Source organism: Festucalex cinctus, chromosome 7 (assembly GCF_051991245.1).
Source record: "Festucalex cinctus isolate MCC-2025b chromosome 7, RoL_Fcin_1.0, whole genome shotgun sequence".
NCBI lineage: Eukaryota > Metazoa > Chordata > Actinopteri > Syngnathiformes > Syngnathidae > Festucalex > Festucalex cinctus.
Genome location: NC_135417.1, coordinates 18,544,858 through 18,568,896, shown reverse-complemented (window position 1 = coordinate 18,568,896; position 24,039 = coordinate 18,544,858). Strand labels below are relative to the sequence as shown.

The 24,039-nt window shown below is 39.3% G+C and overlaps 1 protein-coding gene and 1 long non-coding RNA gene across 2 annotated transcripts; one reads left to right on the top strand and one right to left on the bottom strand.

The window, feature by feature from the left end:
• The first annotated feature begins 1,493 nt into the window (after positions 1-1,493).
• On the top strand, positions 1,494-23,861 carry LOC144022302 (IgGFc-binding protein-like). Its single transcript, XM_077527004.1, has 33 exons — positions 1,494-1,619; positions 1,713-2,146; positions 2,241-2,404; positions 2,593-2,769; positions 2,967-3,192; positions 4,471-4,716; positions 4,804-4,905; positions 6,126-6,273; positions 6,741-6,861; positions 6,993-7,322; positions 8,044-8,215; positions 8,506-8,603; positions 8,758-8,888; positions 9,128-9,297; positions 10,024-10,238; positions 10,312-10,506; positions 10,581-10,766; positions 11,361-11,791; positions 12,028-12,146; positions 12,277-12,473; positions 13,705-13,843; positions 13,911-14,093; positions 14,382-14,527; positions 15,056-15,402; positions 16,229-16,452; positions 16,763-16,904; positions 18,797-19,133; positions 19,221-19,337; positions 19,592-19,693; positions 20,131-20,326; positions 22,830-23,093; positions 23,187-23,329; positions 23,421-23,861. Exons 1-33 carry the CDS (start codon positions 1,510-1,512, stop codon positions 23,643-23,645), a joined length of 6,537 nt encoding a protein of 2,178 aa, XP_077383130.1. The 5' UTR covers positions 1,494-1,509; the 3' UTR covers positions 23,646-23,861.
• Positions 13,830-21,157, bottom strand: LOC144023017 (uncharacterized). The gene is made up of 3 exons (XR_013284472.1): positions 20,816-21,157; positions 16,392-16,505; positions 13,830-14,541 (listed from the first exon to the last, which is right to left on the bottom strand). It is a non-coding gene; the product is annotated as an uncharacterized LOC144023017 (long non-coding RNA).
• Positions 23,862-24,039: the final 178 nt, after the last annotated feature.

The following is a 24,039-nucleotide window of genomic DNA, read 5'->3' as shown; positions in this document are numbered from 1 at the left end:
TTGATACTTGATTTTTATTTAAGGCAGAGATTTTTTCCATTGAGATATAATTTATTAGTAAGTTTAACCAGTGGTCGATATTTAGAGATTGTTTATTTTTCCAATTGACAAGGATTATTTTTTTAGCAATAGTAAAGGCTATAAATATAGATTGAGATTGTTTACATGGTAGCTCAGTTATTGTTAAGTCACCTAGTAAACACAGTCTTGGAGATAAAGGAAGCCTACAGTTTAATATATCAGCGAGCTTTCCCAAGATTTTAGTCCAGAAATGCAGCACTGGAGTACATGACCATAAAGCATGAAGATAAGTATCGGCAGTGTTTTGTGAGCACTGGAGACAAATGTCGGAGTCAGAGAGTCCCATTTTTTTCATCATATATTGTGTAATATATGTTCTATGAAGTATCTTATATTGGATAAGTTGCAAATTTGTCTGTTTGGTCATTTTAAATACATTTTCACAGATTTGGGTCCAAAAGTCTGGTTCCGGAACTATAGACAAGTCTTTTTCCCATTTTAAAGTCGGTAAATACGTTTTATTTGTGTATAAAAATAACTTATATATTTTTGATATTTTCTTTATTGTTGTTGGGTGTTTTTCCTTCAAATAACGAATATCCACACACATGCTGTGGGAACACATACCCACAGGTGAGATAACATTATGCAAACGCACAAATTCTTCCCAGTGTGTGAAAAACTAGTTATTTTAATAGAATTCAATCGCAACTTTCTTCTGTATTCACTTTGTGTACATTATGGATGCATGGCACCACACTGATCCCAAGAGGCCAAAATGCATGTTCTTACTGTTTTTTTCTGTTGCTATTATTTTAGTTTATTCATATCGGTCGGGCCCTATTTATTTTGTTTTGCTTGTTTTGGATGTGTGCGTGTAATTTGACACTCAAGTAGTGTTGAGCCTTGTTTCACAAATGAACACGTGTCAACCTGTAGGTGGCTTCTATGAACTACTTCAAGAAGCTGACTCTGTCCGTGGGTGAAAGCCGTTGGGTTTGTCTTCCACTTGGAGCCGAACTGCAGCAGCAACTGATCAATCTCAAGTCAGCGGTTCGAATTTCATCCACTGCTGAAATCTCGGTGGTTTCTTTCAACCGGCGTCACAAGACAGGAGATGGAACGGTGGTTTCTCCAACAGCGGCGCTCGGTACCGAGTACATCGTGGCAATGCCGCAGGGAGGCACAAAATGCATGGACAAGCTCCTGGCTATTGTTAACGGCGACAGCCCGAACTCCGTCACCATCTTTCCTCGTGCTGATGTGCGGCTAAGAGGTGGGATCCGTTGGAAAAGTGGGAAGCCGGTGACCTTTACCCTTGCACCCTTTGCATCCTACCTCGTGCGGAGTCACAACACCTGGATGGGCCTCGTTCGATCCAAATTGCCAGTGGCGGTCCTAGCGGGTCACCAGTGTCTGTCAATGGGTTCGGGATGTGAGCATGTGTATGAACAGCTCCCCCCTGTGGCCAGTCTGGGTAAACACTACATGGTGCCCAGGACAGGAAGCTGTCATGCCACCAACTGGGCGGTCATCGTCGCAGCTGAAGACAACACGGAGCTGACACTGCACAGGGGTCATCATTCAGTGCATAAACAGTTGAGTTAAATATTGTACAATTCTTTACATCCTTCCAAATGTTTCTTTTTTGTTTTATATATACAAATCGTATCTGGCTTCTGTACCAACAGGACACTGAACACAGCTGGACTCGTCACCTTCCAGAAATTCATCAACAGGCATCCACTAGTTGTCAAAAGCAACAAGAAGGTCATGGTGCTCCTCCTTAGCAACAATAAACCACATGACCCGTTTCTAATATCAGTGACCCCCACCTGCAAGCTGTCCACTGACTGGGCCGTGGAAACAGTAGATGGACTCTCCAACATGGTGGCCATTTTGTCCGAGAGGGAGGGCTCGTCCAGTGTGAAAGTGTGCGTAAAAGGACGTTGCCAATCGCCTCGGTGGAGTGACTTTATTTCGGATCAAAAGTGGGTGTGGTCTAATGTAGCTGTGGGGGCACAGAAGAGTCATGTGACAGTGGAAGGTGACGCACGTATGGCTGTCTATGTCTATGGTGGCAAAAGTCGACATGCGTACGGAACTGCTGGAGTTTGCTCTGCAGGTGCACACACGTACAGACATGAAAACAGATTCATGCAAAGTCTAACACAAAATTCAGACATAGAGTACTGTACTTGTGGCTTCGTGTGTCGTAGGAACCGCTCCTCCTCCACCACCGAAGGATCCTTGTGAAGATATGAAATGCCGAGAAAAGGAACACTGTGTGAATGGCAGATGTGTGCACTCGTACACGGCAACTTGTCATGCCCTTGGCGACCCCCACTACTTGACATTTGATGGCAGACGTTATGACTTCCAGGTAAAGTTACGACACTAACAGCCATTCACTGTAGATTACATTAGATAATATTTCTTTTCCACTTAATGTTTCATCTGTCAGTTCTTAAGACATCTTTTTGAAATCCAAATGTCGCCTTGGTTGTGGTCATTTTGCAACCGTTACAGTCCAATCCAATTTCTAATTTGAGTGTGTGATATTTCTTGCAGGGTTCCTGCACTTACATTATGGCAACAGTTGTAGAGAAGGTGTCGGGCCTTCCGCCTTTCACTGTGACCACCAAGAATGACCACCGAGGTAACCGGCGGGTTTCCTTCGTGAGGACTGTCACCGTCACTGTTCACGAGCATTCAATTATCTTTGGCAAACACAGACAACAAGTCCAGGTAATATATTACTCTAAATGTAAACAATCTCAAATGTGAAATTGTCACTAGTCATGGCTTCTAATGTCTGTAAGTATCGTTTGTCACATAAGTTGAGTGAAAATTAAAATTAGGATTACACTATTACTAATGTTCTTATAAAAGAAAAACAAAACAAATGCAGAAATTGTGCTGTATTGTTTCATTATTCTTTTCAGGTCAATGGTGAACTGCAGTACTTACCAGTCACCTTATTGGATGGACGGATTTCAGTGAAGCGAAGTGGGATCTATGCTGTCCTCAGAACTAACTTTGGTCTGACTGTGAAATACGATTGGAACATGAGGCTTTACATCACCGTGCCGTCGTCATACTATAAACACCTGGGAGGTCTCTGTGGAAATTACAATGGAGACAAAACAGATGACCTGCCCGAGCCAAAAGGTAACCAGGGACAAATCTGCATTAGGGATGGGGGGGTCACTGCCCTGCCCGATTGTGCTTGGGGCGGTTTCAAATAGGTGTTCAGAGGAAAAGTGTGCCATGAAAAAAAGGAATTAAAATGTGCACCTAACATTAAGATACTTGTGGGGGGGGTTTGTTTTACGTTTCTTAATATGTAGCCTGTGTGTGCACTTTTTCTCCATATAAAAATTCCTCTGCAGTCTGAACAAGAGCAACATTCTAGAAACTTTCAACAGTATTTAGGTCAAGATGTGTTCATTGAATTATTTTGTCCTCAAATTTATTGTCATCATTTGAAAACCATAATAAAGTTGTGGACTTAATTCACGTGAAAATGTCCAAATAAAATTGATGAAATTGTTAAAGTGGTATGAATATGAAATTATTCAATAGATTTATTTTTAACTCTGTCCTGTTGCATAGTTGCACTAGTTATTATTTTACTGCCACGATCACTTCATTGGATCAATGGCCTGTGCAAGTTATTACAGGCAAACAAATATTGTGCTTCATTAAAGCCAATAATTAAATTTATTTCACTTAAAGGGGAAGTCATCTCAATTTTATAAAATCCACCTGTTTTACCCATCTCGGGGGTGGCCATTTTGCCACTTGTGACTGAAATTACATTTCAATGACATCGCAGTTGACGACCAATCGCAAGTTCACAGCTTAGCTTGTGAACTTCACGTGAAAACAGGTGAGTTGTGATTGGTCATTTACCTGAGTCCTGAACAACTGTGATGTCATTTTAACTGGACAGCAAGTAGCAAAATGGCCGCCCTCGGAGATGGATAAAAATGGGTGGGTTTTGCTGTAACTTACATTGTGCAAACGCAATACAGTATTAATTATAATATCGTGTTAAGACTAGTGGGGCCACATAGAGCATATTATTGTAAAGAACATTTTTTGACTTGTCTTACCCTTTAACCTAAATAAAGATGACTTCACTTTGTTTAGATCTCTTTTTCCAAGGGAGACTTGACCAAGAATGGCAGCAAAACAATTTCAGAATCAAGCACACTAAACCTTACACACATCATATTAAAATGCAATAGCCTATTTGGTTTCCCATGACCCCTAAAGCTATCTTCCATTCCATCCATGTTAGCCTGCATAGTATCTTATTTTATTGTGGATATAGACAACAAAAATGAAACCCATTGTCATACTACTGCAACAGAAAATTAAGAACTCAATGGGGGAAAAAAACAAACAAACTGAAAAATGATGAATCTCCTTTCAATTTTGCAGGGTCTCATCTCTCGGCTGTGCTGAAAATGATCCAGCAGTGGAAAATAAAAGATTCTGATCTGTTCTGTCATGATAATTGCGGTGGCCGCTGCCCCACGTGTTCACCTGACAAACAGGACTACTACCGCCACCTTAAACGATGTGGGATACTAACACAGGCAGATGGACCGTTTTCATCCTGCCACAACGTGGTCAACCCATTGTTATACCTAGACAACTGTGTCTATGATGTCTGCATCAATAAGGGTAAGCATTGGTCTGAAGAGTAGAAGCACTTATCTGCTGTTCTCTTTCCCACAAAAATATGCTGATTTGATTGTGTGGCCTTTGCAGGTGCGAGACAGCTTCTCTGTGATAACCTGAAGAGCTATAATGATGCCTGCCTGTCAGAGGGAGTGAAGGTCAATCCTGAGTGGAGAATGGTCGCCAATTGTCGTAAGTCACTGAGTAATTATTGAACAAATGTGGGATCAAATTGTATGTTTCTGCAGTACAGAAATGGATGGGAGTCTCGAGTTGTCTTTTCTTTGTTCTCTTTACTCCACTTTGCACTAAAAAAAATGAAGCACAACTATGTCATTAATGTCTTTATCTGTTCTCTCGCGATCGATCTCTACTCTTCATTCACTCTTTATGGCAACAAGTGCATCTTTTTGTTCTTGTCTGTCTGGAATACAGCAATGTCCAATAGCAAATGCTACCACCACCTAGTGGTTGAAATAATTCTACACAACCATTTTAACACAAGAAACAAATCAATGCTTTTATGCTCTTTTGAATTAAACCTTAGTATATACATTTAACTTCAAATAACAGCTAATAATAGCTATTAAATTACTATAGATTAGCTAGCATTAACTACAGATACAACAACATTAAAGGATGATCGTTAGGAATTAGGCTCCCCAGGTTAATGGAAAGTAGGGGTGTTAAAAAAAAAATCGATTCGGCGATATATCGCGATTCTACATCGCGCGATTCTCGAATCGATTCAATAATTTTTTTTTTTTTTTTTTTTTTTTTTTTTTTTTTTTTTTTTAAGAGCTCAGAATTGTTCATTCGGTAGTCTTACCGATTCAACGTCTTATCATCATTGCCTTTTTTTTTTTGTGTGTGTGTGTGTGAATCAATTTTTAAACTTCCATTTTTAATGGAAAAATATTCAACAAAACGTCTGACTTCGGGTTAGGATTCACACCGTGAGCATGGAAGAATGTTATATGAACGGAACATTAAGCCTTAATATTTTATTTTAATGCTGTTCAAACATGAAACAGATTACAACCTCTATAAGACTGAAATTTCAGATAAATAAATAATACATTTTCATATAAATCTTACACTCTACAAGCTTACTGATTAGTATTTTCTAAATTTGAATGAAAAAAAATCGCAACAATCGACTTATAAATTCGTATCGGGATTAATCGGTATCGAATCGAATCGTGACCTGTGAATCGTGATACGAATCGAATCGTCAGGTACTAGGCAATTCACACCCCTAATGGAAAGAGAATTATGGAAATGAAAAAGAAATTAATGACCTGAAAATGAACATTTGACAGCCATTTTATGCAAGATTTTACTCATAAAGAATAAAATTCTCAAAACTGTTTCAATGCTTTTCTTCATGATCTGCATTCTTCTCTTCCCAGCTCTTTCCTGTCCAGCGGGCAGCCATTACGAGGCATGTGGCTCGGCGTGCCCTGCTTCCTGCGGGTCCACGGACAATGAAAAGCAGTGTGCTGCGCCCTGTGAGGAGGGATGCCAGTGCGATGCAGGACTGCTGCTTAATGGGGACAGGTAACATGAGAATGCCGTCCAGGTCCTACAGGCATGATCAGAAGCTCTGACACACAGCCACATGTACTTATTTATTTATTTATGTATGTATGTATGTATGTATGTATGTATGTATGTATGTACTGTATGTATGTATGTATGTATGTACTGTATGTATTTATTTATTTATCTATTTATCTATTTATTTTTTAGTTTTAGTTTTTGAGCCATTTCAGTTGTCAGTTGAACAAGACCAACAGTTAAACAGCTACATACAAAATGAAAACACAAGAAGCTTAAAGCTAATTCAAAATTTGTATTTATTTATTTTTGATGGGGAAAGGCTGTAATATATTCATTTCAATTCATAACAATGGGGAATTTTAAGTGTATATATAGTGTATATAAATTCAATAATGGTTTGATGATGGAACAAATACAACTCGTAAGTCCAGGAATGATCAAATGCTTCTTTGTTTTTCCTTCAGATGTGTTCCCCAGTCGAGCTGTGGCTGCCAGCATCAGGGCAAATATTACCCATCAGACACCACTTTCTGGGCGGACAGCACTTGCACGACCCGGTGTCAGTGCCACAGCGGCAAAGTCGAGGTATTATTTGGGACTGTGTGCTAAATATACAACAAGTAGGATTTTCTGATAAAACAATGTTGAGACTTGATGTAATTTACGTAACTTCTTTAACTTGTTCATTCATGTTTTGTTTATTTTCTCTTCTAAAGTGCTCATCAGTTACCTGCAAGAAGAACGAGCACTGTGACTTGAAAGGGGGCGTAAGAGATTGCTACCCAGTCTCCTATGCCACATGCCAGGCTGCTGGAGACCCCCACTACAGAAGCTTTGACAATCGGCGATTTGATTTCCAGGGCACTTGCACGTATGTTTTATCGCAACACACTGAGGATTCAAAGCTGGGCCTGCTCCCATTCCAGGTGCTTGTCCAAAATGAGAACAGAGGATGTAATAACCGAGTATCGTATACCAAGTCCGTCTCGCTTACTGTGCTTGGCTACACAGTCGGCATGAGTCGCGCCGACCCAGGCAAAATACTGGTAAGCATGTGCATTTTTGACTATTTGTCATTTCTCCAGACAGTGAAATGTAGTCATGCAACCTGAAAATGTGCTGTAGGCTAAAAATGTGACACCATTTTACGACACTTGTCATGTGCTGGAGGTTGGATCCCAAAGCGCAGACACAAATAAGATTTTAACTATTTATTCACATCGAGAGGCGTGGAACAAACTTGACTAGACGAGAAACAAAGCGAGTTGCACAGAGGCAGTGGTAACAGAAGTAATAATCCGACAAAAAACACACTTCTCAGACCTCTGTTACAGACAGTGAATCGATCTGATTGGTTGTGACTAAGTGAAGGATTAAAGATTGACTTCACGGTCATGAACCCAAATTTAACAGGTCACAAACTCAAACTTAACCCTGGCGTGACCCCAGACATGACAACACTTAATTTATAAAATGGTTATTAATGTTTAGTAACAAATTTGACATATTCTACAAATCGACATAATTAAGTTGAACTAATAGTAAGTAATTAATACGGTTATTTTAACACTCCCAATTTGAGTCTTGAGTTGCGTCATGCCCCTTTAAAAAAAAATAAAAAATCTTCATTATACATTTTTTAATCCTGTCAACATAGTACATGCAATATAGTGCATCAAAGTTTCAATGCAAAGCTTGCATATTAAAGATATTAAATTAGACATGAAATTATATTTGACCTTGCTATATTTTACCTTCCTTCTGCAGGTTAACAGCCGCGCCATCAATTTGCCTTACATCACCGAGGATGGCAAGCTTTCTATTTTCCGTCAAGGTTACTTTGGCATTGTGAAAACCAACTTTGGTTTGACTCTCAAGTTCAACTGGAACAGCCATGTTACTTTGACCCTTCCCAGTTCATATTCTTCCACTACAACTGGTAAGAACTGGAAATGGGCCTCACTTGGAATCGAATCTGAATTTATGTGATTTGCTTTGTGTTTTTTTTCTTCTTCTTAATCTACCAGCAATTTGTGCTTAAATGAAGTGATAGTTTGTTAATATACCAATTTTGTTTGCAGAGAATGACATAGTATGGGCAACTGAATGCGGTACATGTCTGTTAACTACCTGTTAAGATTTAATTGATGATCAATGGAACTATTCTAAATCACATAACAAAATTCAAGAACTTGGAGATTTGTGATTTAAATGTCTGTTCTCTGTCAGGATTATGTGGAAATTACAATGGGAAAACTAGCGATGACTTGCTGCAACCTGATGGCACGCAGGCTAAACATGTTAATGCATTTGGCCACAGCTGGAAGGTGTGTGATGCATGGAAATCAATGGCAAATACAATACAAGATATAAATAACATTGGTATCAAACCTACACAGTATGTGATGGTATACTTTACACAATAAAAAAATAATAATAACAATTTTACAATAACATGTTCTTTATTTTCCTTGTGTTCAGGCAGGAGGAGACCCCGGCTGCACTAGTGACTGTCCTGGTAATAAATGTCCCGAGTGTGAGCCTGCAGTACTACTACGATACCAGCAGGGGCGCTACTGTGGCATAATTGCTGACAAATCTGGGCCTTTCAGGTACAGTCTAATTCTTTAAGCATCAAAAATGTTACCAGGCCTCACATTGTTTGTAACATTGCCTCCGTTTGCATTTTTTATCCATATTATCATCCACCTTCAGTGCCTCCATCTGCATCTTATTTGTGAAAACAAAGACGCAATGAATGTCCAAACTGAAAGCTCTTTTTGTTGAGTGCAGCACATTTTACTTCATTTATCTTGTATCTGCAATCCTGTTTGTGTGTGTGTCTATACAGCGAGTGTCACAACAAACTTGACTACTCCGGCTTCCTCAAAGATTGCGTGTTTGATTTGTGCATGTACCAAGGCCATGCCGCCGCCCTATGCAACAGCCTTTCAGCTTTCAGCACCTCTTGCCAGGAGGCAGGAGCAACAGTGGAGACTTGGAGAACTGAGGAGTTGTGTCGTAAGACCTGCACTCACACAAAGAAACACTCGTCATGTCATTTGTGATTGAGGGAATAAAACCCAAGCGGATTTATTTCATAATACTGATCACTGGTGATCATACTGGTGTTGGATTCAATTGAATTTTCAACTGGGGGAGGTCAGGCAGTACCCCACCACATCCAGTAGAAGGCACTGTAGATTTTTATTTTTATTTATTTATTTATTTATTTATTGTTATTATTTTTTACTTCATCTATATTTTTACTTTTTTTGTTAGTAAAATCAAAATAAGAAAGAAAAAAAAATACCAGTAACTTGAAACTGCCCATTTTGGCAGATTGTTCTCACTCTTGTAAATTATTGTAAAACAGTCAAATGTCATGCCTGTAATTTATTTTATTCCTTTAAGCATTAAAACGATACCCGACACATTTAGCTATTTTCAGCAATAAAATGTTAATATTTTGTCTAGAATTCATTTGAAAACATAATTATTTTTCATGTACAATTAATACATTTTAAAAACCCATTTTGCCACTTGCTGTCGACTGAAAATGACATCACAGGTGCTCAGAGCTCAAATAACAACCAATCACGGCTCACCTGTTGTCTAAGGTTGGTCATGTGACATTATCAAACTGAGCCATGATTGGTCATTACCTGAGCCCTGCGCACACGTGACGATGTCATTTTCAGTTGACGGTTTCCACCCCTAATATCAATGTTGTTGTCTTTCTACCAGCTCCATCATGTGGTCCAAACAGCCACTACGAAGTGTGTGCCCTGACATGCCAGCTTACTTGCAGCGGCCTTACAACCCCTGAGGGCTGTGATGATAGCGCCCCCTGCACTGAAGGTTGTGTGTGTGACGACGGATTCATGCTGAGCCATGACAAGTGTGTTCCTCTAACAGAGTGTGGCTGTCAGTATGAAGGACAGTATTTTCAACATGGGCAGGTAATGCACTTTTAGCTTGATTCAGCATCAGTATATTGCTGCTGATGTTTGCCCAACGGTCCTCCTCTCTTAGGTTTTCTATCTTGGAGAATCATGTAACACTCAGTGTGTCTGTGGAGACAATGGACAAGTGCAATGTAATCAGGAATTCCACTGCTCGCATAATGAGAAGTGTGTTGTGACAGACGGCGTGGCCTCTTGTTCTCCCAAAAGTGTTGCTTCCTGTTCTGTTTTCGGAGTTAGATCGGTTCTCTCTTTTGATGGGAAGGTAAGAAAGTGTTTTGATCCAAAACAGGAGTGACACATTTTTCTTCAAATGATGGTCTAATCTTTGTTTTCTAGGCATATCCTCTGTTGGGAAATTGTGTGTTCAAGTTGTCAGAGGTGGAGGAGGGAGAACACGTGGCATCTTATTCAGTGTTGGTTCAGCAACTAACCAGCAAAGATGGTTATGTCTCTCGCAGCGTGGCGCTCCAAGTGTACGACATGGAGATCGCCATGGAGACTGGGATCGTTTGGGAGATTAAGGTATGATGTGAACTAGTTTTGTCCCATTCAAGGGGAAGTCAACCTTAAACATTTCCTGACAATATGTTATATGTGACCTCACTAGTCTAAACCTGACATTCTGATTAATATTACATTTGTGGAATATGAGTTATGAAGCAAATTTTGTCCATCTCAGGGGGCGGCCATTTTGCCATTTCCTGTCGACCGAAGATGACATCACAGTTGTGCAGGACTCAGGCAACGACCACTCACAGCTCACCTGTTTTCTGAAGCTGAGCTCTGACTGGTTGTTACCTAAGACCTCAACTACTGTGATGTCATTTTCACATGGCAGCAAGTGGCAAAATGGCCGCCACAGCTCAGCTTCAGATGAGCTGTGATTGGTCGTTGCCTGAGTCCTGCACAACTGTGATGTCATCTTCAGTCGACAGCAATTGGCAAAATGGCCGCCTTCTGATGTTGATTAAAACTGCTGGATTTTGCTGCTTAACTCGTATTCCACTGAAGTAATATGAAACAGAATACCATATTTAGTCTAGCAAGTGGGGTTTCTGTGCACGACAAGATGCTCTCTACCACATTTGACTTGCCATGTGTGTTTATACAAATCAGGTCGATGGCATCACAGTCTCCCTACCTGCATCACTGGCAGATGGAAAAGTGCAAACGTATCAGAATGGCATCAACATCATCATCGAAACCGACTTTAAATTAAAGCTGACCTTTGACACTGTAGCAGGCATCATGTTGCAAATCCCATCCACCTATCAAGGCTTACCGTCTGGTCTCTGTGGGAACTACAATGACAAGTCATCAGATGACCTGGCATCGGATGGAAAGCCAGCAAACATCTCCGCTTTTGTCGTGGAAGAGGATGATGTCACCTGTGAGACAGGATGTGGAGGTTCTTCCTGTCCTGACCCAGATGGACAAAAAACCCCAGAAGCTGAAAAGGCTTGTGACATCATCAGAGATCAGAAAGGGCCTTTTTCAGGATGCCATGACACAGTGTCACCATTGCCCAACTTTGATGCTTGCGTCAGGTTTGGAAATCTGCTCACAACTGCTAATGGTGTAAAAAATAAAACTTCATTCGTTCCCTTTACAATATCCATTCTTTCTCAAGACAGTGCAGTTTGTTACTGACAGCCTCATTTGCGTAGCGTTTTCCTGATATCGTAATGACAGGACAGCATGTTATTTGCCACAGAATAAATTTATTTTGCAATATTTGTCTTAAATTGTTACTGAGTATCAAAAATCAACTTTTTATTTCAAGGGAGATGTCCTCAGGAGAAAAAGACCAGGAGGTTCTGTGCAGTCACATTCAGAATTATGTCCGCGCCTGCCAACTAGCCGGCACTAAGATTAGCAGATGGCGGAGTGACACCTTCTGTCGTGAGTGATGATGCAAACTGTTGAAGCTTGAGGTGTTAATTTAATGTCTGTTAACCCCCAATCTTTGTTTGATGTTTTTTAAAACTACCATTTTAGCGTGTCTGAGTCTATTTCTTCTTAATATTTGCAGCTCTGAAGTGTCAAGCAGGGAGTCACTATGAGCTGTGTTCCTCCTCCTGCTCGTCCACCTGTTCCTCCCTGGAGAGGTCGGACCCCTGCCCGGTGTGCCAAGAGGGATGCCAGTGTGACGATGGACTTATGTCAGATGGGGATCGTTGTATGCCTGTGGAGAAATGTGGCTGTGTAGTGGATGGACAATATTATAAGGTCATTTTCAGCAATGAATCTTACCTTTTTGTTTACTTTTATTTAAGTATTGGCTGAAAGGGGGGTTGGAAGAACCTTCAGAGACAGTTTTGGTGTCCTAAATGTGCTTTCGTCAAATCCTCCAGCTTGTCGAAGCAAAGCACTCTGATTAACTCATTCACTCCCAGCCATTTTCACTGAAGCAACCTCCTTTGCTCCCGGCTGTTTTACTGGATTTTGACTGATTTTGCAAGGCCTTCAGAATATTCTGTTCTATTGTTATAAAATCATAGAACCTACCAAAAGAAAGATTAGTCTGTACTTTCATCAGGAAAAAAAAAAAGTATATTTGTATCTGTTTCCATTTTGCAGAAATTATCATTACAATATTATATGTTTTATCATTATTCATAAACCTGTTGAAAACACTGGGGAAAAGAGCTTATTGCAACATGGCCAGGCTGATCTCTTATACTCTGCTGACACCTGATGGCCATTTTTTTTTTTTTGTAATAACAACCATTGCTTTAAGGGACCTCTTCTGGTCAGAAGTACGATATTGCATGTGTGGGATTTGAATTAAGCAGCAAAATCGACTTGTTTATTTCCATCTCAGGGGGCGGACATTTTATCACTTGCTGTCAACTCATAACTCATAACAATGACATCACAGTTGCTTATGAACTGCGATGTCATTTTCATTTGACAGCAAGTGATAAAATGGCCGCCCCCTGAGATGGGGAAAAAAAAAAGGTCAATTTTGCTGCTTAATTCATATTCCACTCACACAATATAAATCAGAATATTGTGTTTAGACTAGTAGGGCCGCATAGAACATATTACGGTGAAGAAAACTTTGGCTTTGACTTCCCCTTTAAAAACCAGTATGAGTTCAGTTTCCTTGATTATTTTGCAGATTATTGGAAAGTAGTTTACCTTATTGATTTTAAGTTAACTATTTTTTTTTTTAAATGTGACAGTTATCTTTGGTTAATCATTCCCATTAAAGATTGCGCCACCAGAACACTTTAGTATTATGACCATATACCTGCAGATGATTAAATACTCGCACATGCTAATGGGAAAATGCTAATGCTAATTTTAAAAAAAACTCCTATTTATGCATTAATGGAATTCTTATTGTTTAATGTTGTTTTTAGCGCTGGCCATTGACCAGAGGTGTTTATTTTTTTTTAATTCTTTTTTAATTTTTAATTTATTTATTTATGTATTTTTTTTTATCTTTTTACAGTCAGATACCCCGGTATTAAAGGAGGACTGTTCTGAGCACTGTGTCTGCCAGTCTGGACAGTTCATCTGTAAGCCCACAAGTTGCCAGGAGGGGGAGGAGTGTGCCACTAAGGATGGAATTATGGGATGCTTCTCCACAGGTTAGTGGTCAGGTCAGTCACCTGACACGTTCATGGTAACAATATGTTGACATGTGCTTCTTTCCAGACCCGTGTGCTGAGGTTGTGTGCAGGGCAAAAGAACATTGTGAAGTATCAGAAGGTCAAGGAGTGTGCGTGCCTGATAGCAGTGTTCTCTGCTGGGCTTTTGGCGACCCACACTACACAACGTTTGATGGCTGGAGTTACTCTTTCCAAGGAACCTGTACATATGTTCTTGTCAATACCACAGGTTTGTAATTACATTCAAAAATAGTTTTTTTCCCCCATTTCCCACGATGAGAAGTACTTTCATTTTCAGTTTAATGTAGACAACATTTTTACACTCACATTCAAATTTCAAGTCTTCAATTAACCAAGCAAACATGAGAAAAGCCTCACAAATTTGGACCCCACAAACCAGTGCAGGGGAAAGAAAAAACTACTAATTGCCCACCCACATGACTGAGTGAACATCAAACACTTTTGGGAAGGAGATATCAATGACGTGCTAATGTTGATCTTATTTCAACCCCACCAGGTGTTGATCACTCCCTGCCAGAGGTAACAGTGACAACCAAAAATGAGCTCCGTGGGAACTCTGAAGGCTCCTTTGTGCGTTCGGCCACCGTGGAGTTGTTGGGCCACACTATCTTCATTCCAAGAGATGAAAGAGGCTTTGTGTTGGTGGGTCTCATATCCTGGAGATCAAATGTAGAGAAAATCATTGTCAAGTATATTGTTTCTTTTCAGCACCACGAGGTTCTCAGTTTTGCAAAACGGAAGCCTTTAGGGGACCAGCTGTGACTGGATCATTATAAAATCATCAAAGATTTAATGACATGGTTTGGTGTTTTTGTTTTTTGAAGTGCTGTGATTCACGTTTCTAGTCTTGCCTTTCTGTTGTATCTGACTGGACCTTCACTGGCTGGCTAAGCGTTAACGACACCTTATGTTGTCCAACTGCATTACAGTCACTTTTTTATTTTATTTTATTATTTATTTATTTATTTTTACACCAATGCACTAACCTACAGAAATGATTTCCTTTTTAGTTTAAAATAATGTACTTTAACTTCCAAGATCCCTTGCCGTACATTGGCCATCAGAACCCGGGGTCTTCTTTTGGACCAATTGTCATCAATTATTTCGGAAAATCATGTTAACTAGACTACAGTTTACAGCCTCTCAGCTTACTCAATTTTCCCTCTTTAGGTGGATGGCATTAAAACTGGTCTCCCAGTCTTCTTGGACGGAGGCAGCATTTCTATAACAGAGTCAGGAGTGAGGGGCATCCTCATGAGTGATATTGGAGTCACTGTCACATTTGACTGGGCGACATTGGTGATGGTTTCCCTCAGCAGCAGTTATTACGGGAATGTGGTCGGACTCTGCGGCAACTACAACGGCAACACGGACGATGAGATGACGATTCCTGGAGGCGGCACTGCCGTCAATGTGACAGACTGGGCGGGAACGTTGAGCATCCCCGATGGCGACCCATTCTGTTACCATTACTGCGACGGAGTGTGTCCTCAATGCTCTGAAGAGGACCGCATACGGTAACGTACTGCAGATTACATCAGATTAGTGATTTGAGGACAGTTTTGAACTGTCTCCTTAGTGTATACTGTGAACAAAAGCTCTGCGAAAGTGGTTGCTACCGCATATGATTGACACCACCTGAGCCATATAAGTTTATCTTGGTCTCATCAAACCACAGGACATCCACGTAATCCATGTCCTCAATCTGCTTGTATTCAGCAAATTATTTGCGAGCCTTCTCGAGCATCATGTTAATCAGAGGCTTCCTTCTGGGATGACAACTGTGCTCACCAATTTGATGTACAGTAGTGTGTATATTAACTAATTTGCTCCCAAAAACGTAAAAATGTGTAAAAATACCCCTAAGACGTATTTATACGTTTTTTTTGTTCTTTTATGCTAGAGCATACAGAAGGCTTTGATGCAGCCGCTCTACTGCAGAGAACGGTTGAAGCAATGGTCGTTATTACAAAAATGTACAGCAGGTGGAAGCAGAGTATAAGAGATCAACCAGGGGCACGTTAAAACAGGCTGATTTCCCCATAGTTCTAAACGGATTTGGGAATAATGATGAAACTTAGCAATATTCTAATGCTAATTTATTTGACAAAACAAACTATGTATGCCTGTAAATGTAAATGATAATGGTTATTATAATGTGTTTGTAACATGTTTTTTTTCCCCTCAGAGTAAATAGATGCTGTATATTTGTAGATGCATTCATTTCTACATTTTTATATAATGCACCGTCAATGTTTTTTTTTGTTTTTGTTTTTGTTTTTTTAACTTTACCAAGTAGACTGTTTTTAAAATAAGTTTTTTGTCCCTTTATTCCTACTTCAGATACACTGGTCCGGAATTCTGTGGGATCCTTGCCAATAAAAAGGGACCTTTTTCTGGTTGCCATGGTAGCGTGCCAGTCGGGGAGGCAGCATCAGACTGCTTGTACGATGTCTGTGTCAATGCAGGGCGACATGAAGTACTGTGTGAGTCCTTGGGCAATTACCTTGCTGAGTGCCAGGAAGCTGGAGCTACTGTGTTGCCATGGAGACAGCAGGCCAACTGCAGTAAGTTTTCAACATCTGTTCCGCTATTCGTGGGGTATCAAGATCTGGCTGGCCTGTGAATAGAATAGATTTTTTTTTAATCCCCAAAATTTCATTTATCATGAAAAATTACGGTTGACCCCAACCCCCCCCCCCCCCCGCCCCAAAAAACAAAACTAAATATTTAAAAAAAAAAAATTTTTAAATAGTTCCAAACTGTGAGTGTGAGGGCCACTGTACTATACAAGATCCCAGAAATTACTGATGATTACAGTAAAAAAAAAAAAAAAAAACAAGTATTTTTTTCCACGTTTTCTTTCTCTGCCCACAGCTATTGAATGTCCAGCCAACAGTCATTATGAGGTGTGTGGCCCAGCCTGTCCAGCCAGCTGTGGCGCTCAGCCGGAAGTGTGCCACAGCGCCTGCGTTGAGGGCTGTTTCTGTGACCAGGGATATGTTCTCAGCCGAAATGGGTTAATGCAAATATTGTCCTATTCTGTTTTTTTCCATCGCCATCTGATAACTGTGGCCTAATTTCAAATGTCTTCTAATTATCTTGGCTGAATAACCTGTGGTGTGGTGTGTGTTAAGATTGCGTTTGGTTGCCGGGGAGCTGGGTCTGATTGCCCATTTTATTTGGCTACCAGTTGCTATCAACTGAAAATGACATCACAGTAACTAGGGTATTTAGGTAACGACCGTTACGGCTCACATGTTTTCTGGGCTTGGTCATGTAACAAAATGGCTTTAAAGGGAGTCAACCCACCCAAAAATTCTTGACAGCCCCACTCGTCTAAATATGGTATTCTGGTTAATATTGGCGGCACGGTAGTCGAGTGGTTAGCACGTCCGCTTCCCAGTTCTGAGGTCTCCGGTTCGAGTCCAGGCTCGGACCTTCCTGGGTGGAGTTTGCATGTTCTCCCCGTGCCCGCGTGGGTCTTCTCCGGGTACTCCGGTCTCCTCCCACATTCCAAAGACATGCATGGCAGGTTAATTGGGCGCTCCGAATTGTCCCTAGGTGTGCGTGTGAGTGTGGATGGTTGTTCGTCTCTGTGTGCCCTGCGATTGGTTGGCAACCAGTCCAGGGTGTCCCTCGCCTACTGCCCAGAGCCAGCTGAGATAGGCGCCAGCAGCCCCCGCGACCCTTGTGAGGAATAAGCGGTCAAGAAAATGGATGGATGGATGGTTAATATTGTGTTAGTGAAATATGAGTTAAGCAGCAAAATCCAGACGTTTTTATCTGTCAGAAGGAGGCCATTTTGCCACTTGCTATCAGTGAAAATGACATCACAGTAGTGTTCATTTTCTCTGCCATTTTTAAATTTAGTCTCAGTTTTAGTCCAATTTCAGTCACGCTTGTTAGTTTTTATCACAGTTAGTCAACCACATTCCATTTTTATTTAGTCAATTTTTAGTCGACTATAAATCTAACATTTTAGTCCAAGAAAACGTAAATTCAACATTTTAGACTAGTTTTAGTCAGGACAACCATTTTACCTCTGTGTATATATATATATATATATATTGTCAGAAGATTATATTGAACCTTTTTCGATGTAAAACTATGTCACGTAAAATTTTCTCATCTTTTTGATGAAAAAATTAATGTCTACTGGCCAGCATTAGCTTTCGCATTTAATATTATTTTTGGAATGTTGGATTAATATGTTAAGTTATAACTATAATTGACTTTTTTTTTTTTTTTTTTTTTTTTTAACCTTTCACCGTGAATCAGACAGATTAGCAAAGACAAGATTTTACAAAATCATAGCATTTCCGTCCCGTTTTTGTTCATGAACTAAAATGTTCATAGATTTTAGTCGTTTTTATTAAGTGAGGGACATTTTCGTCTCATCTTCATTAGTCGTCCCAGTTATTGTTTATTAAGGAGGGTTTTAGTCTAGTTTTGTGTACTTTTAGTCCGGTGAAAAATATGTGTGGACAAAATTAGTTTAGTTTAGTTTTTGTTGACGAAATTAACACTACATCACTGTTGCTCAGGTTTCAGGTAACAACCAATCACAGCTCAACTTCAGAAAAAAGGTGAGCTGTGATTGGTCGATGCCTAAGCCCAACGTAACTGTGATGTCATCTTTAGTCGACAGTAGGTGGCAAAATAGCCACCCAATGAGATGGTTAAAAACTGCTGGATTTTGATTCATAACTCATATTCAACAAATGTAATATGAATCAGAATTCCATGTTTAGAATATTGAGTTCACATATATTATTGTCAAGAAATGTTAAAGGTTCACTTCCTTTTTAAATGTAGTAGCAAGCATAGCTATGTAACTCAAATTAGTATCTAAGTTAGAACATGCTAACACAGTTGTAAAGCCATAATTTCTATTTTAATGTTTGCCAGGTGTGTTGAAAAGGAGAAGGGCTGTGGTTGTAACCATGACGGCCACTATTACCTGCCAGGTGAGGTATTCTGGGCGGATTCGCAGTGTCAAGAACAATGTGCGTGTGATGCCGCGACACAAACAGTACAATGTAAGCCAAAGGGATGTCGAACCGGAGAAGAATGCCAAGTTGTGGATGGGGTCCAGGACTGTTATCCAATCAGCTTCAAGAGTTGCTCTGCACGTGGCGACCCTCACTTCTACACCTTTGATGGGTTCAAGTTCGACTTCCAAGGCAACTGCGTGTACAGACTGGCCACTGTGTGTAAAAACGCTGAAGGTCTTCAACACTTTGAGGTAGTTTACATTAATAGGGGCATTTACGGAAAATGGTGTCACCTCTCTACTCAATTTTACCACTATTGTGTGTTTGGTGAATCTTAGATAAACTTGGAAAATAACAATCGTGGAAACAAAAGAGTTTCCTATGCCAAGGTGGTGATTATAAAAGTCTTTGGAAATACATATAAATTTTCAGTGGACTACCCATATAAAGTCCTGGTAAGAAACATACATGCACACACATTAACGTAAACACACACGGAGTTTAAATTATGCATATAATACATATATATATATATATATATATATATATATATATATATATATATATATATATATATATATATATATATATATATATATATATATATATATATATATATATATATATATGTGTGTGTATGTATATGTGTATGTATATATATTATTTTTATTATTATTATTATTATTTTTTGTGTGTGTGTGTGCTACAGGTGGACGGGCTGAAAATCTCTCTGCCCTTTTCATCCAATCAATCACTGGTTCAGGTTTATCGCAGGTACAGGCTGGCTGTCCTTGAAACCACATTTTTAAAGGTATATATTAAAAATAATCTTCAAAAGCAATTTACAGTACTTGTAGTATCTACAAGTGACTTTTGAAAAAAAAATCATGTCAAAGACATATTACATGTGTGCAATACTGCTGGCAACCTTCCTTAAAGAGTGAAAAAATGGTAACTGGAATAATGTGAAATTAATCATACAGGAATTTGCTAATTGTGAAGTTAGACAAATTAAGCATTCTGGTAATTGTCTTGCAACATGAAAAACACATTCAATCTATTAATGACAAATGACAATTTTTTACTGACAGAATCACATCACTGGTTATTGGCAAATAAAATATTTGCGTTTGAATTTTGTCCTACAATTAAGTCATTCAACCAAAATAGTCTGTTTATATTGATGATGTATGAAGCTAAATGGCTCAAATCTTTCTTCATAAAAATTTGTCGTTTCTGCATGTTTAGGTCTCATTTGACTTCAAGAGTGCAGTCAAAGTGGAACTGGCAACTAGTTATCATGGCACAATGTGCGGCCTTTGTGGAAACTTTAACGATAATCCTGCTGATGACTTGACGCTGCCCAATGGGAAGCCAGCTTCGAATGCCAACGAGTTTGGAGTGAACCAATGGGTGGCCAACCGGCCGGGTTGCTCTCGGGAATGTAAGCTATCTCGTCATATTTGTACTTTACTTTTAAAATCAAGTAATCACTAAGTAACAGAATTTCTTTTCAAATCAAGTAATCAGTAAAGTAACAGTTTTTCAAGGTATGTGCATCTTATTTGCAAATAGACATCCAGGTCACTTTGTAGAATGTATCCATAATTATTAAAATTCAATTGTATCCTAAATATTGTGTTAAGAACAAGGCAGATTTGAAGTAATTGGGGCGTAAAGCAACCTTTAACAGGTGGCGGAGTGTGGCATGTGGCGTGCACGTCTGCTTCACAGTAAGACTTTCTGGATTCAAAGTGTGCGCATGTTCTCTTCATGCTTGTGTGGGCTTTTTCTCTGGATTGCTTCCCACATTTCAAAAACATGTACATAGATATGAAAGTCAGTGTGAATAATTAGTTATCTGTTTACAGTATACAGTATGTGAACCACATTTACACACAGACAGTCAGACACACACTTTAACCATCCTTACCTGTAACATGTTATTGCTGTGTAGATAACAATAAACGATATGTAGTTCTGTATGTCTGTATATGCAGACAACTAACCACTAAGCCATGGATAGCTATCTATATATATATTTCTGCTGACATTAAACCACACCTCCAAGTAAGCCTGGCAGTATTAGTTTAAGTAAGCTAGCAGCTAACGTTAAGTAAATGTTCCTCCAAATTTTCAGAGGAATAAAGAGATGTACAATTTGAAACCTTTTCAAGGTTACTCTAAAGAATTACACTTTTTTTTTTTTTTAAGTTATTTACACTAACTTTTGGTAGAGATGTGACATCCATGTACAGAGAGTAAAAACCCCGACAGTTTGTCCTTAACCACAGGTGTTTCTACACAACCGGCAATAAAGTACATACTGTATTGACAATTCCGAAATTACGTCACAAGTCAAAATGGTGGCCTTATATGCTCCATTTGAGGAGGGTTTGAACAGTGTTGACAACTCCCCAGTAAGGAAAGTAGTAGTGGTGGGCGAATCGATCCAAATATCGATATTGTCGATACCAAGTCAGTATCGATATCGGATCGATACTGGCACTATAATATCGATCAAATGGTTTAGTTTCAGTTTGGCTCTTTTATGCAATGCTGCGGTTTGGTCAAACAGTTTTCTGTTTTATATTTGCTGTTGCATGATAGTCTTTAACATCTTGTTTATTTAGGTTGACAAAGAAGTGATGAAGGCAGAATTTTTAGTTTTTGTTGTTGTTGTATTTGTAGTGTCTGAATGGTGTATGATAAAGTATTTGTTTAAAGGGATACTTGACTCATTGAACAATATTCAGTAGTGAAGAGTTAATTTTGTCTATAATTAATGTGGTAATTTCATTATTTTTCATGTCCAATTAATACCTTTTAAAAAGTAATTTTTCTACGTGCTGTTGACTGATGATGACATGACAAGTTATCAAATTCATTCTGGACAAAATATTAACTTGTCACTATTGAAAATTATTCAATTGAGTCAAGTATCTCTTTAAATTTCTTTTCCTATGGCCACTTTGTGCACTTTGTTTGAAAAATTATTTTGTTATGTTTTTAATGTTTTTTGGGGGAAAAACATTGATAAAGTATTTTATTTTCGATTTATCAATAACATTTGTCCTAATTTTGTCTTTTGTTTAAAAAGGGAAAAACACAAAACACTTAAAGGTGGAAAACTGATTGTGAATAAGTAATTCGATGATACAGCTATATATACCTTAATTAAAAAAAAATAATTACATACCGTAATTTTCAAAAAGTATCGGTATCGGCTATACTGGCCCAGTATTTACTTGGTATCAGATCGATACCAAAATTTGCAGTATCTCACACCACGAGAAAGTAGCTGTTGGCTGTCCTAAAAGTCACTAGAAGTCGCTAAATGACATCTTGCCTAATTTGCATAATTGGCAATATGCATGTAATAGTAATAGACGATGTAGATGTAGAGGCTCTACACTGTAGAGTCTACAGTCTACACCGTAAAGAACACTAGAAGAAGAAGAAAAAAAGTCACTAGATTTGTTGCTAGTTGCATTTGACAAAAAAAAAAAAGTCGCCCAGAGACTTTTGAAAGTCGCCAGATTTAGTGAGAAATTCGCCAAATTGTTAAGACTGGGTTTGAAGTCGGATGTATCCCACTTTCCCAGTTTCGCCCTCAAAACTTTTGAGGCAAATGTAAACAACAAAGATGGCTGATTGATTCTGCTAAATTCTTTGTTGCTCTGGTTAATGCAGCCATTCTAAATCCTGTAGTATCTCATGAACACGTCTGCTATTTACATTTGCCTTGAATGCTTTGAAGTGGGATAATCTGATTTCCCTCTTTCCTCGAATGCAGCATTTTTCTTCAGTGAAACACATTGCATTGCGGAAATATCAGAAATGCCCGAATTTTCACAAGTCCTGTAGTCACATGATGGTTGCTGCTGCTGCTGAAATAATATCTGCTCTATGTAAAATTAGCCTGACGCTGATGTTTCTGCTGTCAGGTAAGAACTGTGCGGAGCCCCTCACCCCTGACATAAACCCACCAAGCTACACGTCAGTCTGTGACATCATCACGGCAGAGGATGGGCCCCTGGCTGACTGTGTAGGCCGAGTGGATTCCCAGCAGTTCCGTGAAGACTGCGTCTATGACATGATGCTTACTGATGACAAACAGGAAGCTGCCTGTGACATCATCAGTAGCTATGTGGAAGAGTGTCAGGTGAAGGGAGGCTGCGTGAAGTCGTGGAGGACGAGGCAACTCTGCTGTAAGTTACAAGTGGCGATAATACTCACTCATATAGAACTACAGGTACGTCCCTTTTCCTTATTAATCTGTCTTTTTATCTTGTGTGTGTTAGGGATGCAATGTCCAGCCAACAGCATGTACAGTGTTACATCTCCTGGCTGTCCACTCAGCTGCACCTCGTTATCGGCACCTGTTGAGTGTAAAACTCCACCCAGCGAAGGTTGTATGTGCATCCCGGGTTACTTTTTGAGCCAGGTAGGTTGGTAATTATTATTTTGGCAGTTCACCCTTGTTAGCATGGAATATAGAAAACGTATTCATTGGATGCATTTGCCTATTCCACAAGGATCGCTGCGTGCCACTAGCCGAGTGCGGGTGCCGCTTCAGAGGTCACTACATTGAGTCAGGTGAGGCATTCTACCCGGACTGCCATCAGGTGTGCGAGTGTCAAGGAGGGGTGGTGGCATGCAAAAGGAGCCCCTGCAGAAAACCTCACACGTGTGCTGTTGTCGAAGGGTCATTGGGCTGCTATGACGTAAGGCAGCTAGCTCACCATGGTGGAAAAAAATGATTACACCGATTTACTTTTTCCAGTTTCTGATGGGTTAATTAATTGGTTTGACTATATGAAAATCATTTTTAATATAGTCTGAATTATTTAACTTCATTTGTGTTACCTTCACCTTTCTTGTGATGAACACATTTGTTGATTACATTTTATGATAATTGAAAAATGTACCCATACAATGAAAACTAGTCTCTCATTATTATTAAATGAAGTTCTGCAGCATTTGTGTTGTTCTTGTGATCTATATATATATATATATATATATATATATATAATACTCTTAAGATTTTATAAGCAATATTTACATGTACCATACCATGGTGAAGAGAATATTAAAAACAGCTCTTAGCTGCAGGTTAGCAGCAGGGCATATAACTACAATAATAAACCATGATAT

Excerpts from the sequence above, each read along its gene's own strand:
- LOC144022302 (XM_077527004.1), top strand. The coding sequence starts at position 1,510 with ATGGTGCCCAGGACAGGAAGCTGTCATGCCACCAACTGGGCGGTCATC. Across the intron at positions 16,905-18,796 it reads TATGTTCTCAGCCGAAATGG|GTGTGTTGAAAAGGAGAAGG; the intron begins GTTAATGCAAAT and ends AATGTTTGCCAG. Across the intron at positions 20,327-22,829 it reads GCCGGGTTGCTCTCGGGAAT|GTAAGAACTGTGCGGAGCCC; the intron begins GTAAGCTATCTC and ends TTCTGCTGTCAG.